The sequence below is a fragment of the Chiloscyllium plagiosum genome, unplaced genomic scaffold, assembly GCF_037043375.1.
Source record: "Chiloscyllium plagiosum isolate Xiang-an unplaced genomic scaffold, Cpla_swu_hap1 HiC_scaffold_42, whole genome shotgun sequence".
In the NCBI taxonomy this organism is placed as follows: Eukaryota; Metazoa; Chordata; class Chondrichthyes; order Orectolobiformes; family Hemiscylliidae; genus Chiloscyllium; species Chiloscyllium plagiosum.
In genome coordinates, this window is record NW_028270180.1 from 778,168 (window position 1) to 794,819 (window position 16,652).

Genomic DNA, 16,652 nt, shown 5'->3' on the forward strand with positions numbered 1-16,652 from the left:
AAAGTGAGGATATGAGGTAGCCTTCACTGCTCAGATTAAGTATAATCCAAAGAGATTCTGCAGGTACATTAAGAGCAAAAAAGCAACTAGAGAGAGAGAGAGCGGGGCCCCTTAAAGATCAATGAGATCACCATGTTGAACCTCAGGACATGGGTGAGATATTAGATGAATATTTTGCATCAGTTTTTACTGCAGAGGAAGAAATGGAGGCGAGAGAACTTGGGGGAAATAAATATTGGTATTTTGAAAACAGCTCATGTTACAGAAGAGGTCTTAGAAAACAAAGGTAGATCAATTTCCAGAACCTGATGTGTATCCCAGGACTTTGTGGCAAGTTAGGGAGGAAATTGCAGGGCCCCTCGCAAAAATATTTTTATCATCTGAAACCATGGATGAGATGTTGTGGGGTGGCTAATGTGCCTTTATTTAAGAAGACCACCTGTGAGTCTGACAGGTAAGATGTGTATACATTTTGAGAGGCAAGGAATGATTAGGGATAGTCATCATGGTTTTGTGAAAGGGAAATCATGTCTGTCAAACTTGATTTGGTTTTTTGAGCAAGTAACCAAGAAGATTGAGGGCATAGTGGTAGACATTGTTTACTTGGACTTTCGTAAAGCCTTTGACGAGGTTCCGCATGGGAGACTAATCAGTGAAGTTAAATCACGTTGGATTTGGGGTGAGCTTGACAATTGATTGCTCAGACCATTGAGTATAGGAGTTGGGAAATAATGTTGAGGTTGTACAGGATGTTGGTAAGGCTTCTTCTGGAGTACTGTATGCCGTTCTGGTCTGGAAGGATATTATAAAATTGGAGATGGTTCAGAAATGATTTCCCACGATGTTGCCAGGAATGGAGGGTTTGAGTTTGGAAAAATAGGCTGTGACGTTTTTCACTGGACTGTAGGAGGTTAAGGGGTGACTTTATAGAGGCTTATAAAAATGATGAGGGGTACAGATATGATGAATAGCAATGGTCTTTTCCCTAGGGTGGGTGATTCAATTCCAAACTAGTGGCATATTTTGAATGAGAGGAGAAAGATTTAAGAAAGACGAGTGGCAATTTTTTTTGTTTTTTACACTGGTTCGCATATGGAATGAACTGCCAGAGGAAGTCGTGAATGCAAGTACAATTTAAAAGACATTTGAATAAGTACATGAACAGGAAAGTTTAGAAGGGATATATGCCAAAAAGGCAGATGGGACTAGTTTAGTTTGGGAACATGGTTGGACAAGGCATTGGTGAGACTGCAGCTGGAGTATTGTACACAGTTTTGGTTCCTTTATGTGAGGAAAGATGAAATGGCATTGGAGGCAGTTCAGAGGAGGATCACCAGATTGATCTTAGAGAATGAGGGGTTTATTGTATGAAAAGAGATTGACCAGTTTAGGCCTCTACTCTCTGGAATTTAGGAGAATGAGGGGAGATCATTGAGATATTCAAGATGATAAAGGTATGGACTGGATGCTTTCTCTTGTCAGACATTCTAGAATAAGAGGCCATACTGAAGGGAGAAGAGTTAGCAAATTTAAAACAGTTGAGAAACTACTTCTCCCAAAGGGTTGTGAATCTTTGGAATTCGCCACCCCAAAGTGTGATGGATGCTGGGGCAGGGTATATTTGAGTCATAGAGATGTGCAGCATAGAAACAGACCCTTCAGTCTAACCCGTCCATGCTGACCAGATATCCCAACCCAATCTAGTCCCACCTGCCAGCACCTGGCCCATATCCCTCCAAACCCTTCCTATTCATATACTCATCCAAATACCTCTTAAATGTTGCAATTGTACCAGCCTCCACCATTTCCTCTGGCAGCTCATTCCATACACGTACCACCCTCTGCATGAAAAGGTTGTCCCTTTTATATCTTTCCACTCTCACCCTAAACCTATGTCTAGTTCTGGACTCCCTGACCCTAGGGCAAAGAGTTTGTCTATTTATCCTATCCATGCCCCTCATAATTTTCTAAACCTCTATAAGGTCACCCCTCAGCCTCCGACGCACCAGGGAAAACAGCCCCAGCCTGTTCAGCATCTCCCTATATCTCAAATCCACCAACCCTGGCAACAGCCGACCCGCCCTATTACACTCGGCCCCGCCCTCTCCGACCCGCCCTATTACACTCGGCCCCGCCCTCCGACCCGCCCTATACACTCGGCCCCGCCCTCTCCGACCCGCCCTATTACACTCGGCCCCGCCCTCTCCGACCCGCCCTATTACACTCGGCCCCGCCCTCTCCGACCCGCCCTAATACACTCGGCCCCGCCCTCTCCGACCCGCCCTATTACACTCGGCCCCGCCCTCCGACCCGCCCTATACACTCGGCCCCGCCCTCCGACCCGCCCTATTACACTCGGCTCCGCCCTCTCCGACCCGCCCTATTACACTCGGCCCCGCCCTCTCCGACCCGCCCTATTACACTCGGCCCCGCCCTCCGACCCGCCCTATACACTCGGCCCCGCCCTCTCCGACCCGCCCTATTACACTCGGCCCCGCCCTCTCCGACCCGCCCTATTACACTCGGCCCCGCCCTCTCCGACCCGCCCTAATACACTCGGCCCCGCCCTCTCCGACCCGCCCTATTACACTCGGCCCCGCCCTCCGACCCGCCCTATACACTCGGCCCCGCCCTCCGACCCGCCCTATTACACTCGGCTCCGCCCTCTCCGACCCGCCCTATTACACTCGGCCCCGCCCTCTCCGACCCGCCCTATTACACTCGGCCCCGCCCTCTCCGACCCGCCCTATTACACTCGGCCCCGCCCTCCGACCCGCCCTATTACACTCGGCTCCGCCCGAATACACTCGGCCCCGCCCTCTCCGACCCGCCCTATTACACTCGGCCCCGCCCTCTCCGACCCGCCCTATTACACTCGGCCCCGCCCTATACACTCGGCCCCGCCCTCTCCGGCCCGCCCCATTACACTCGGCTCCGCCCTCTCCGACCCGCCCTATTACACTCGGCCCCGCCCTCCGACCCGCCCTATTACACTCGGCTCCGCCCTCTCCGACCCGCCCTATTACACTCGGCTCCGCCCTCTCCGACCCGCCCATTACACTCGGCCCCGCCCTCTCCGACCCGCCCTATTACACTCGGCCCCGCCCTCCGACCCGCCCTATTACACTCGGCCCCGCCCTCCGACCCGCCCTATTACACTCGGCCCCGCCCTCTCCGACCCGCCCTATTACACTCGGCCCCGCCCTCTCCGACCCGCCCTATTACACTCGGCCCCGCCCTCTCCGACCCGCCCTATTACACTCGGCTCCGCCCTATTAAACTCGGCCCCGCCCTCTCCGACCCGCCCTATTACACTCGGCCCCGCCCTCCGACCCGCCCTATTACACTCGGCCCCGCCCTCCGACCCGCCCTATTACACTCGGCCCCGCCCTCTCCGACCCGCCCTATTACACTCGGCCCCGCCCTCTCCGACCCGCCCTATTACACTCGGCTCCGCCCTATTAAACTCGGCCCCGCCCTCTCCGACCCGCCCTATACACTCGGCCCCGCCCTCTCCGACCCGCCCTATCACCCGCGGCCCCGCCCCCTTGTAGCGGCAGTTTCTTTTCGCTTTTCCCCGTTTGTCCTGGCAAACGATACGAGCTGCTCATGACTCCCGCCAGTGCGCTCTGTTCCCGCGCGCACCCGTGGCGCGCACTCTCCCGCGGCACCGCTGTCTGCTCTGGCGATGCCCGGTGACTGCCAATCCCGTTCTCTGGGCCCGACCGCATGTTGGGGTCGGAATCCTCGTCGCCGCCGCCGCCGCCGCCTTCTGCTGGCTCTCGGGGCAGCGGAGATGGTACTCGGGGGTCTGATCGTGGCAGTCAGCTTCGCCGCTCTGGCGCTCACCTCCTCGGCCAGGGTCAGGCATTCATGTCCTTTCTGGGCCGGTTTCTCGGTGAGTGACTCCAATTTAACCCACTTCATGCCCAGGTTGGCCCATTAACTCGTGTCAGTGTTAGGTATGGCACCGTCATTGTCAGGTTAAGCTGGTCATTACCCAGTTAACCCGCGTCTATTTCAAATTAACTAGTGTCAGTGTCAACTGCTGTCTGTCACGTCGTACAGTGGATGCTGAAGATCTGAAATGAAAACAGTGCTGGAGGAACTCAGCAGGTCGGACATCACCTATGGCGAGCAACAGAGTTAGTATTTTGAGTCCAGTGTGACTTTTCTTTGAAACTCGTGTCAAGCTGACTCGGGGAAATGTCAGGTTTACTCTGGTCAGTGTCAAATTAAACTCAGGTCACTGTTAGGTATAGTCATTTCAGTACAAGGTTAACCTGGGTCAGTGTCAGGTTAACTCTAGTCACTGGGGGAAGTGAGGTCTGCAGATGCTGGAGATCAGAGCTGAAAATGTGTTGCTGGAAAAGCGCAGCAGGTCAGGCAGCATCCAGGGAACAGGAGAATCGACATATCGGGCATGAGCCCTTTTTCAGGAATGAGGAGAGTGTGCCAAGCAGGCTAAGATAAAAGGTAGGGAGGAGGGACTTGGGGGAGGGGCGTTGGAAATGCGATAGGTGGAAGGAGGTCAAGGTGAGGGTGATAGGCCGGAGTGGGGCAGAGAGGTCAGGAAGAAGATTGCAGGTTAGGAAGGCGGTGCGGAGTCTGAGGGTTGGGACTGAGAAAAGGTGGGGGGAGGGGAAATGAGAAAGCTGGAGAAATCTGCATTCATCCCGTGTGGTTGGAGGGTTCCTAGGCAGAAGATGAGGTGCTCTTCCTCCAGGCGTCGTGTTGCCATAGTCTGGCGATGGAGGAGGGGGAGTTAAAGTGTTCAGCTACGGGGCGTTTGGGTTGGTTGGTGCGAGTGACCCGAGGTGTTTTCTGAAACGTTCTGCAAGTAGGCGGCCTGTCTCCCCACTGTATAGCAATAGTCCATCTTCCGCAGCTACACTGGCACCACCCCCCACCTTTTCCTCCACTTCATCGATAACTACATTGGCGCTACCTCGTGCTCCCACAAGGAGGTTGAACAGTTCATCCTCCTAACACCTTCCACCCCGACCTCAAATTTACCTGGACCGTCTCAGACTCCTCCCTCCCCTTCCTAGACCTCTCCATTTCTATCTCGGACGACCGACTCAACACGGACGTTTACTATAAACCGACAGACTCCCACAGCTACCTAGATTACACCTCCTCCCACCCTGCCCCCTGTAAAAACACCATCCTATATTCCCAGTTCCTTCGCCTTCGCTGCATCTGCACCCAGGATGACCAATTCCAATACCGAACAACCCAGATGGTCTCCTTCTTCAAAGACCGCAATTTCCCCTCAGACGTGATTGATGATGCTCTCCACCACATCTCCTCCACTTCCCCCTCCTCCACCCTTGAACCCCGGCCTTCCAATCGCCACCAGGACAGAACCCCACTGGTCCTCACCTACCATCCCACTAACCTCTAGATACATCGTATCATCCTTCGTCATTTTTGCCACCTCCAAACAGACCCCACCACCAAGGATATATTTCCCTCCCCACCCCTATCAGCGTTCCGGAAAGACCATTCCCTCCACGACTCCCTCGTCAGATCCACAATGTAAGTGTTCAAAGTTTGTGCGAAGATATGTAGCTCGGGTGCTCGTTGTTGTGGTTCTGTTCGCCGAGCTGGAAGTTTTTGTTGCAAACGTTTCGTCCCCTGGCCAGGCGACATCATCAGTGCTTGGGAGCCTCCTGCGAAGCGCTTCTTTGATGTTTCCTCCGGTGTTTATAGTGGTCTGTCCCTGCCGCTTCCGGTTGTCAGTTTCAGCTGTCCGCTGTAGTGGTTGGTATATTGGGTCCAGATCGATGTGTTTGTTGATGGAGTTTGTGGATGAATGCCATGCCTCTAGGAATTCCCTGGCTGTTCTCTGTCTGGTTTGCCCTATGATAGTAGTGTTGTGATAGTACAACACTACTATCATAGGGCAAGCCAGACAGAGAACAGCCAGGGAATTCCTAGAGGCATGGCATTCATCCACAAACTCCATCAACAAACACATCGACCTGGACGCAATATACCAACCACTACAGCGGACAGCTGAAACTGACAACCGGAAGCGGCAGGGACAGACCACTATAAACACCGGAGGAAACATCAAAAAAGCGCTTCGCAGGAGGCTCCCAAGCACTGATGATGTCGCCTAGCCAGGGGACGAAACGTTTGCAACAAAAACTTCCAGCTCGGCGAACAGAACCACAACAGATCCACAACCCCCATCAACCCAACCTCCACTCCTGGCACCTTCCCCTGCAACCGCAAGAAATGCAAAACTTGTGCTCACACCTCCCCCCTTACTTCCCTCCAAGGCCCCAAGGGATCCTTCCATATCCGTCAGAAATTCACCTGCACCTCCACACACATCATTTACTGCATCCGCTGCACCCAATGTGGCCTCCTACACATTAGGGAGACAGACTGCCTACTTGCGGAACATTTCAGAGAACACCTTTGGGACACCCGCACCAACCAACCCAACCGCCCTGTGGCTGAACACTTTAACTCCCCCTCCCACTCCGCCAAGGACATGAGGGTCCTTGGCCTCCTTTATTGCCAGACCATGGCAACACGACGGCTAGAGGAAGAGCGCCTCATCCGCCTAGGAACCCTCAACCACAAGGGATGAATGCAGATTTCTCCAGCTTTCTCATTTCCCCTCCCCCCACCTTTTCTCAGTCCCAACCTTCAGACTCAGCACCGCCTTTTTGACCTGCAATCTTCTTCCAGACCTCTCCGCCCCCACCCCCTCTCTGGCCTATCATCCTCACCTTAACCTCCTTCCACCTATCGTATTCCCAATGCCCCTCCCCCCTACCTTTTTTCTTAGCCAACTTGGCACACGCTCCTCATTCCTGAAGAAGGGCTTATGCCCGAAACGTCAATTCTCCTGCTCCTTTGATGTTGCCTGACCTGCTGCGCTTTTCCAGCAACACATTTTTAAATTCTCATGCATGAAGCAACCAGAAATCTATCAACAAACACATTGACTTGGATCCCATTTACCACCCCCTGAGAAAAAGAACAGGAAATGATGTCCCCACAGGAAATGACATCATCCTCCAAGGAAATCCAAACATATAAATAGAAAGCAGGCTACACCCCCAGTGCTTCATCCAGAGGCTCACTGAAGATATTATCTAGTATGGTGACGAAATGTCTAAAAATGCACCTTCCAGCTCAGTGAGCAAACCTACATCCAGAACCTCAACCTGCGCTACAAATCTTCTCATAACGAGGCTGTTAGCTGTTTCTTAAAGCCATGCTTCAAAGTTCCACGGCCTGGATGCTGGGTGGTATGGAGCTGTCCTTATATGTTGAATCTCATTTGACTTTAAGAAATAACCAAATTCCTTGCTGGTAAACAGGCATCATAGAACAGGCCTTTTGGCCCAACAAGTCCACACTGATCCTCTGATTAGTAACCCACCCAGACCCATTCCCCTACCCTATTACTCTACATTGACCCTTGACTGATGCACCCAACACATCTCTGAATGCTATGGGCAATTTAGTATGGCCAATTCACCTAACCTGCACATCTTTGGATTGTGGGAAGAAACTGAAGCACCAAGAGGAAATCCAAGCAAACACAGGGAGAATGTGTAAACTCCACATAGACTGTCGCTTGAGACTGGAATCGAACCCGTGTCCCTAGTGCTGTGAGACAGCAGTGACCACTAACCCATACTATGGCCCATTCTCTGTGATCAAAACTTACAGAACTCTGTTGAAACAGATGCATGCAGCTTTTCTATCATTGCTTTGTTTGACGAATATACTCTATGCATGCCCAATTATTTTGAGTGGATGTCTACAATGACAAAGAACATTGAACTCACGAAAAGGACCTGCATAGTCAACCTGCAACTACGTTCAAGTTTTATCTGGCCACTCCCACAGATTTGGGGGAGCTGCTGGCACCAATTGTTGTCCTTGTTGGTACTCTGGGCAATCACCCATCAACACAGCTATGTCCGCGTCAAAGCCCGGCCACCTGACATCTCGGCGACAGTGTCATTTTGGAAAGCCCTGGATGGCGCTAGTGAAGTTCAGCCAGTATTTGTCAGCAACGAAAGCCCAAATGGCTGTCTCGTATATTGGTACAATGTGTATTTATGAGTAATAATTATAGCATGCTTCTGAGAATCCTGGTCTAAATGCAATTGCAAGTACGCATGGCTAATATCCAGCTTCGTTAAAGGACAGCCCCCTGCCAGCATATAAATTCACTATGCAAGGGATGGAGTATTTATCCAGCTGTGAAAAGCAGTTTGCCATTTGTTTAAAATCCCCACAAAGGTGAACCGACCCATTGGGCTTCAAAATCAGTTCGACCACTCCTGTCCATTCTACAAATTGGACTGGTTTGATGATTCCTTTACTTTCTAACCTTTTGATTTCTGTCTCTACTTCTCCCTGTAAAGCAAATGGCACTGGGCAGGCCTTGTAGAATGATGGAATTGCTTCTTGGTCAAAATGCAACATTGACTTGGCTCTTCTGATCATTTGAAGACCTTTCTAGAAAACTTCTAAATATTTAATTAGGACTTCACTCAGGTAGCCATTTTTTAATTGAAAAGTGTTGAGCCAATCTAGGTGAAACTAATTTCGCCCTAACAAGCTTGGATCCAAGCCTTTTCCAACTATCACTGGTAATTGAACCAGCTGCTTTTCATAAGAGGCTGGAACTAAAATTCAACCCTTAAATCTGCAAAGTTCCCCACTATAGCTTCTCAGCCTAGCTGAGGTCTTGTGCAAAATTAAGGTCTAGAGTCCAGAGGTCTAGAATTTTGTTAAAAACTGGTCTGCAATAGCTGATATTGCTGCACCAGTATTGACCTCCATGAGAACTGGATGACCTTTTTTTCATATTTTTATTAAGAAAAAGTAGATTTTTAAATATTACAACAAATACAAAACAATGCAATTCAAAACAGTACAAAAATAGTACAAAACTAAACCCAAATAATAATAATAATAAAAATTCCCCAACCTACCCTCCTATACGAATCTATAAACATATATAGAGAAGTATAAAATTTTTAAAAAACCTAAACTAGCTATTTAACTAAATAAATAAATACCTAACAACAAACAAATAAATAGTAATAACTCAGCCCAGCCAAACAAAACACTCATACATTCACAATTCCTCCTCCCTGGATATTGGACTCATGAAACACAATTGTTACGGCTATATAAAAGCTCTTGTTAGTGTGGCAGATAAATCTGTGTCCAGGTATTTCAAAAAGGGTTGCCATGTCTTGTAAAAATTCTCAGTTTTGTGGTGTACCATATTTGTGAGAAAATCCAGGGGAATATACTCCATAACAATCTTCCGCCAAGCCGACAGGCCTGGGGTTTTTTTCGGATATCCAACCTAGCAAGATATTCTTCTTTGCACAGAATATAAGAATATTGAAAAGTTTTTTCTTATGCGCGTCTGCAGGAAACACAATGGGTAGGCTCAAAAGGAGAGAAATAGGGTCTTTCTCCACTCCTACACCTAAAATCCTCGCCATTGCACCCACCACAGCGCTCCAATATGTTTGAAGCCTGTCACAAGACCAAAGACAATGGGTAAGAGTGCCTGTGCAGAGCTTGCACTTGGGACATGCTGAAGATACCCCTGGTTTAAATTTTGATAAACGGTCTGGGGCTAAGTGGACCCTGTGGAGAATCTTCAACTGTAAAGCATGGGTCCTATTGCAAATTGATATCTTCCTTGCATTCTCCCAAATATCCTTCCATGCCTCTGAAGAAACTTCAACACCCAGCTCTCTTTCCCACATCTTGCCGAGTCGATCAGACTCATCTGAGGTGGCACCCCCCCAATTGGTGATATAAAGTACTGACAGAGTGTACTCTTAGCCCTTGTTAGTGTGGTCAGTCAAAGTAGTGTTAGTGTTGTCAGTCAAAAGTGTGGTCCTTTTTTGAATAAAATCCCTAACTTGAAAAAATCAAAAGAGGTCTCTATTAGGTAACTTGTACTTCCGTACTAACTGATCGAAGGACATCATTACGTTTCCCTCAAATAAACCACCCATGCAAGATATACCCCTAGCTGCCCGACGTTTAAATCCTGAATCTATCATACCCGGTTGAAAACCCGGCATACCCACTAAAGGTGTAAACAAAGATGTTTTGCCAATATTACCTTCCCTCTGCTGAATTGCCCTCCATGCTTTAACAGTATTGATGACTATTGGGTTATGGCAATATTCCCTAACTGTCCTCACCTTGTCCAAAAACAGCAAACTGGTGAGGGGGCACCTTGCCTGGGAGACTTCGATATCTAGCCATATTGAAAGAGGGTCCCCACAAACCCAATCATTCACGTAGGTCAAAAGCGAGCTTAATTGGTAATTTTTAATGTCCGGAAGGTCTACTCCCCCCAATTTGTGAGGCAACTGCAGTTTGGCTAATTTAATGAGGGGCTGTTTACGGTGCCAGATAAAGGAGCTGAACCAACCGGTCAGTCTCCTGAGTGTTTGTTTACTGAAAATCAGGGGGAGCATCCGTATAGGGTATAGCAAACGAGGGAGAATATTCATCTTAATAAGCGCTATCCAAACCAACCATGAAACTGGAAGTGCCTCCCATCTTTGGTGATCTTGTTTAATTTTTTCAAATAATTGAGTAAAATTGGCTTTGAACAGGCAATCCAGAACTGGAGTAATGAATATGCCCAAATACACAAAACCCCCCTGTGACCACCTAAATGGGAATCTATAGTCACTCTCAAGAGGCAACTCTTTTGTAAGACCTACCCATAGGCATAGCCTCTGATTTAGCAAAATTAATCTTATACCCTGAAAAAGCGCCAAATGCGTGAATGCATTGTATCAGGCAAGGCACTGAGACTGCTGGATTTGTCCAAAAAATTAGAACATCGTCTGCATCGAGCTCTTATGTAATTTTGACCCCACTTCTGGAGTTGATATGTTGAGATCCCCATGAATGGTTTCTGCCAACGATTCAATCACCAACGTAAAAAGTAATGATGGAAGGGGACAGCCCTGCCGGCTGCCCCTAGAAATATTAAAATTGCTTGATTGTATCCCGTTGGTAATGACTGCCATGAGAGGTACACTGTAAGGGACTTTACCCGTCTTATGAAAACGTCTAGAGTCTAGAGTATAGGAAAGGTACGGCCACTCAACTCGGTCAAATGCCTTCTCTGCATCTAAAGAAATCGCCAATCCCTGTATTGACGGCTGTTGGCATGCTTGAATTACATTAAGCAGCCTCCTAACGTTATTGGAGGATCTGCGACCCTTTATGAAGCCCGTCTGATCCTCTTTAATAATAGAGGGTAACACAGTCTCCAGCCTTAACACAAGAGCCTTAGAGAGGATTTTAAAGTCCACATTTAAGAGCAAGATGGGCCTGTATGAAGCACATTCTTCCAGATCCTTCCCTTTTTTAAGGATAAGTGAAGTATTGGCCTCTCTCAGAGATGGTGGGAGACAATCATGACTGTATGAATCATTAAACATATTCAGCATCGGGCCTGACGGTGTACTTAGACTTCCCAGTGAATTCTATAAGGAATTTATATCAGGACCGGTCGCCTTTCCACTCTGAAGCTGCCTCACAGCTTCCTGCACTTCTTGCTCTGATAATGGGGCATTGGGAAAGGACGGTTGTTCGGGAGTCACACGCAGGAGCTTCAGATCTCTAAAAAAGGATTCCATTTTGGCCTGCCCCTCCTCACAATTCTCAGACTGATATAACTTAGAGTAGAATCTCTGGAACACCACATTAATCTTTTTAGAATCATATGTTAGGTTCACAGACCCTTCCCTAATCGCTGTAATGCTTTGTGGGGCACTTCTCTTTCTGGCAAGGTATGCTAAGTATTTGCCTGGCTTGTTACCATGCTCGTATAACCTTTGCTTTGCAAAAGCGAGCTCCTTCTTTGCCGTCTGCTTGAGCATGGAATTTAGTGTAGACCGCAGTGCTGTAATCCTCTGTAGTTTGACCAATGAGGGTCTGTCAAAATAGGCCTTCTGAGCTGCCTTCAACCGTACTTCAAGGAGACGTTGCTGCTCACCCTTCTGCCGCTTCCTACTGGTGGAATATGAAATAACTAACCCCCTGGCATAAGCTTTGGCAGTTTCCCAGAGAACAGATGAACTATCAACCGAGCCTATGTTGATGTCTAGGAATGCCCGAAATTCCCTAGACTAATACTCCACAAATCTACTGTCCATGAGAATAAAGGGGTCCATTCGCCAGTACCTTGAATCCACTGTAACATCCTTAATCTTAACCATGAGGTACACTGGAGCATGATCAGAGATGGCAATATTACCAATCATACAGGATGCCACCAGATCCAAGGTTACCGCAGGGGTCAGAAAAAAAAAATCAATCTTCGTGTGACATCTATGAGATTGGAGAAAAACGTGAAATCCCTACCTGTAGGGTGGAGATACCTCCAGACGTCCACCAACCCTAATTCCCCAGACAAACCCAATAACTGTTTAGTTTGTGCAGAGGGTATCGAGGGACCTTTAGGCAACCTGTCTACTGTGGGGTCCATGAGGCAGTTAAAATCTCCCCCTATAATGATGTGCCGAGACTTGAGAGACTTATCAGTTTAGGAAAAGCATCTACCACGAATTTAAGAGGATGAGTTGGGGGACAATAAACATTTAAAATGCCATATTCTTCCCCATTTATCAAGGCTTACAAACCTCCCTTATGTGTCTTTAATACATTCCAACAATTTAAATGAGAGATTTCTCCTAACCAATATAGCCACTCCTCTACTTCTGGTATTAAATGATGAAAAATAAACTCGGTCAAAGCCATTCTGCTGTAATTTCAGATGCTTTTTGTCCCTGTAACAAAGCAATATCCACCCTATCCTTTCTAAGACTCAAGAGTACCTTCTTCCTCTTAATTGGTGAGTGACTTCCCTTGATATTCCACGTACACCATTTACTCAAATCACTAGCCATAATCTTCTGCAATTACATTTAAATTCCCGAGAGGCGGAACCCTAACCACAAATTGCTGAGCCTTAGTGTTGCATGGTCCACCAAATATAAAAACTACATAAACTAAAACCACTACATTTAACAAATATACAAAATTATTAAAAATAAAAAACAACAAAAACTAGAAAACAAACCAACATATAAAGCGCCAATAGCGCAGAGTAGGGGAACTCACCCCCTGCCCGGAGGGGGCAACTACCTGTCCCGAACTCCCCATAAGTAGGCATCTAACCATCTCAACCACCTTCACTTCTCCCAGCTAGAGCCACATGGCAAGCACAAGCTAAAAAGAATAAACACCCTAGAGTATCAATATGAATTTTTAAAAATTCTTTTATTTTAAAAAAGGGGAATAAATACCCCACCCATCCTTTGGTATGTCCTGACTTAGAAATTTAAAATGTACATCTTACCCACCACCAGACATAGTTTGAACCAAATTATTATCAAGAGAGGAAAAAAAGGGGAAAAACAAAGCTCCAACCGGATTTCCTCCATTTCTTTTACAGAATGAAAAATGCATTCCCAAGCAACAACATTTATGCATACTACAATTGTTTAAATTAGGTTAGTTTGTCCACAAAGTCTCTCGCCTTCTCCGATCTGTCAAAGGGATGCATGGATCCATCCAAGGTGATCCGAAGTACTGCCGGATATCTCAGGGAGTACTGAATCCCAAGTTCCTTCAGTCGTCTCTTGACACCATCATACAATTTTCGTTTCTGGATCACCGCCGCTGAAAAGTCCTGAAAAAACATGATCTTAGACCCCTCGTAAATTAGGGTCTTTGGATCCTTCCACTGGAGTCTGGAAGCCTTTATGACTCTCTCCTTATCCAGGTAATGATGGAACCGCACCAGGAAAGGACAAGGGCATTGACCCATACCCGACCTCCGCGTTGCAACCTGGTGAGCCCTCTCTATCTTCAATCCTCTCATGCCAGTCTCCAAGTCAAGGAATTTCGGAAGCCAATCTTCAACAAATTCCACAGGCCACTCACCTTCCTTACTCTCAGACAGACCAATGATCCAAATGTTTTTTATCCTACCCCTGTTTTCAAGATCATCCGCTTAGTCACGTAAATTACGAACCTGTGTCTTCAGGGCTTGGATCTCTTCCTTGAGTGAACTGGCATCAGCTTCCACCTGTGCTCTACCTCATCTGTCCTCTTCTCCAGGTCTCCCAGCTGCTGCTCATCCTTCTGCAGCATCAGAGAGACTGGAGCCTGCTTCTCTTTAATCTGTTTCCCCAACATCTCGCGAGATTTCGAGAGCTGGTTCACCAGGTCCTGGAGAGTAATCGGCTCCGAGGCTGCAGCAGGCTGAGCTGCAGGCCCGGTCTTAGATGCTCCTCCTCCCTTTTTAGGCATTTCTGGACAGCTGAAAATACAGGTAAGTCAATTTTTAAATGTTTCTTGCGGCTCCACAATCTTTCCAATGCCCCAAGAAATCCTGATGACCTGGGTTGGGCAGGTTAAAGGACCGTCCTGCTCCTGCTGCGATGCAAAACTCTGCAGTGCGATCTTCTCAGATCGCCGCCATTTTAGATCCCCGGATGACCATTTAACCAAACTTTTGTACTGCTTCATACAGAATCAGGCACGAGAGTGTCAATATTTGTGACACTCACCTTTTTATATGTCAGGTAGGGTTCCCTGATTGGACCAGATTAACAGCGCAATCAGAGAACTCATATTCTGTAAGATCCAGTTCACAGACCTTGTTACAGTCACTACAGAGGACACTTTTTTAAACTTAGGGATCGCCCTTTTAGGAGATATGAGAATTTTCTCTTTAAGAGTTGGGCTACCTTTGAACTCCCTGCCTCAGAAGGTGATGGAGGATGAATCTTTAAATAATTTTAAGGTAGAGGTAGGTAGACGTCCATTAGGCAGAGGAATCAAAGGTTACCAGGGTAGTTGTAAATGTAAAATTCAAAACACAAACTGAGCAGCCATGATCTTATTAAATAAGGCAATAAAACTGCAAATACTGGAATCCAAAGTAGATAAGTAGGACGCTGGAAGAACACAGGAAGCCAGGCAGCATCAGGAGGTGGAGAAGTCAATGTTTCGAGTATAACCTTTCTTCAGGAATGGAGGTGGGGGTTGGAAGATCAGATTTCAGGAACCTATTAGTCTACTTCTGATTGCTACTTGTGTTTATTTGTTAGTAAGCGAGGAGAGAGATTAAGAAATTTCATAACGAAAGATTTTAGGAGTGTGGAATATTTTGCCACAGAGAATATTTGAAACAGGAGAAATTACATCTTTTAAGAGAAAATTAAGTGAGTATTTGTCACAGGCAATAATGATATTATTAAACTGGAGTTAGTTTTTCATTGTTCTAGCACAGTTGGTGGAGAAGGAGCTTCAGTGTGAGCTTTAATTCAGTTAGCCATGTTCCATAAAACTCATGCCTACTGATTACTAGCTTCCCTTTTTTTTTTAACCAAAACACACAAAACAGAAGAGAAAACCAGAAGGCAAATGTTTCCCAACTCCGAGAACTAACTATTCCCCACAACTCAGAGTCAGTCACCTGAAATGAGGAGATTCTCACCTCCTGGAACTAGCTTCCCATATTTATGCAAGCAATTCACACCCAATTAACTTTAATTTATATATCCATCACCTGGGCCCACCTGTGACCCAAGAGGTTCAGTTCCCATCTGCTCAAAAAGTGTGTATTAACATCTTTGAACAAGTTGATTTTCAAAATATCTGTATCCATCAACAGTTCCCTCATTCCATTAGGCTGCAAGCCTTCCCTCAGACTATATTAAATATTAAATAATAACATCCTTCTGTGAACAAAAGACTTCCATTTCTTTGGAGTCCACTCTGATCTCAGCTTCTCCTAAAGTGCTTTACCATACACCTAAGTAGCTTTGAAGTGGGAATTAATATATGGATAATATGGTGTAAATGACTATGTGTATTTTTTTAAAAAAATTATCTCAGAGAGTTTTCATTTCCAGAATTGTTTTTGGAGGATTCTATAGATGGTTATAAATAAAATGATCTAATCCTCTGAAATTTATTTATACTCTTGATGATCATGTAGTTAGTTAACCAAATGGAACAGTGAACTCCGACATGATAGCTCAACATCTTCAGATACTGAAAATGAAAGTTTTCTGTGATTTTTGATGAAAGGTTATCAAGTTTTAAAAAATCAGCTATATTTTCCTCTCCACAGCTGCTGCCTGACCTGCTTGGATGTCCAAATAGTTTCTAACTTTATTTCATATTACCAGAACCCACAGGAGATTGATTTTCTAAATGGACTTCAGAATATTTTCTTGTTCAAATTGACAATATCGGTCTATTGTTAGAGCCATCATCTAATCTCTGCGCCTCTTTTTAAATTATTCAATTTGTGGGATATGGGCATTGCTGGCTGGCCAGCATTTTTGCCCATCCCTAGTGCACTTGAGAAGGTGGTGGTGGTGAGCTGCTGCCTTGAACCGCTGCAGTCCATTTGCTGTAGAGTGACCCACAATGCCATTAGGGAGGGAATTCCAGGATTTTGACGCAACAGCAGTGAAGAAACAACAATATATTTGCAAGTCAGTATGGTGAGTGGCTTGGAGGGGAACTTGAAAATGGTGATGTACACATATATCTACTGCCGTTGACCTTCCAGATGGAAGTAGTTGTGG

General features: G+C 46.7%; 1 protein-coding gene across 10 annotated transcripts in view; it reads left to right on the forward strand.

Annotated features, from left to right (window-relative positions):
* Nucleotides 1-3,565: 3,565 nt before the first annotated feature.
* The window catches only part of entrep2 (endosomal transmembrane epsin interactor 2), a 98,319-nt gene continuing 85,232 nt past the window's right edge, over nt 3,566-16,652 (forward strand). For 7 of the 10 annotated variants that reach the window (XM_043680321.2, XM_087982171.1, XM_087982167.1 and 4 more), the window contains exon 1: nt 3,566-3,898. In XM_043680321.2, the coding sequence (XP_043536256.2) occupies nt 3,689-3,898 (210 nt within the window). In that variant the 5' untranslated portion in view covers nt 3,566-3,688. Of the gene's footprint in view, nt 4,146-16,652 lie in introns of all 10 variants that reach the window. The other 3 variants (XM_087982172.1, XM_087982175.1, XM_087982173.1) reach the window with 2 other exon arrangements.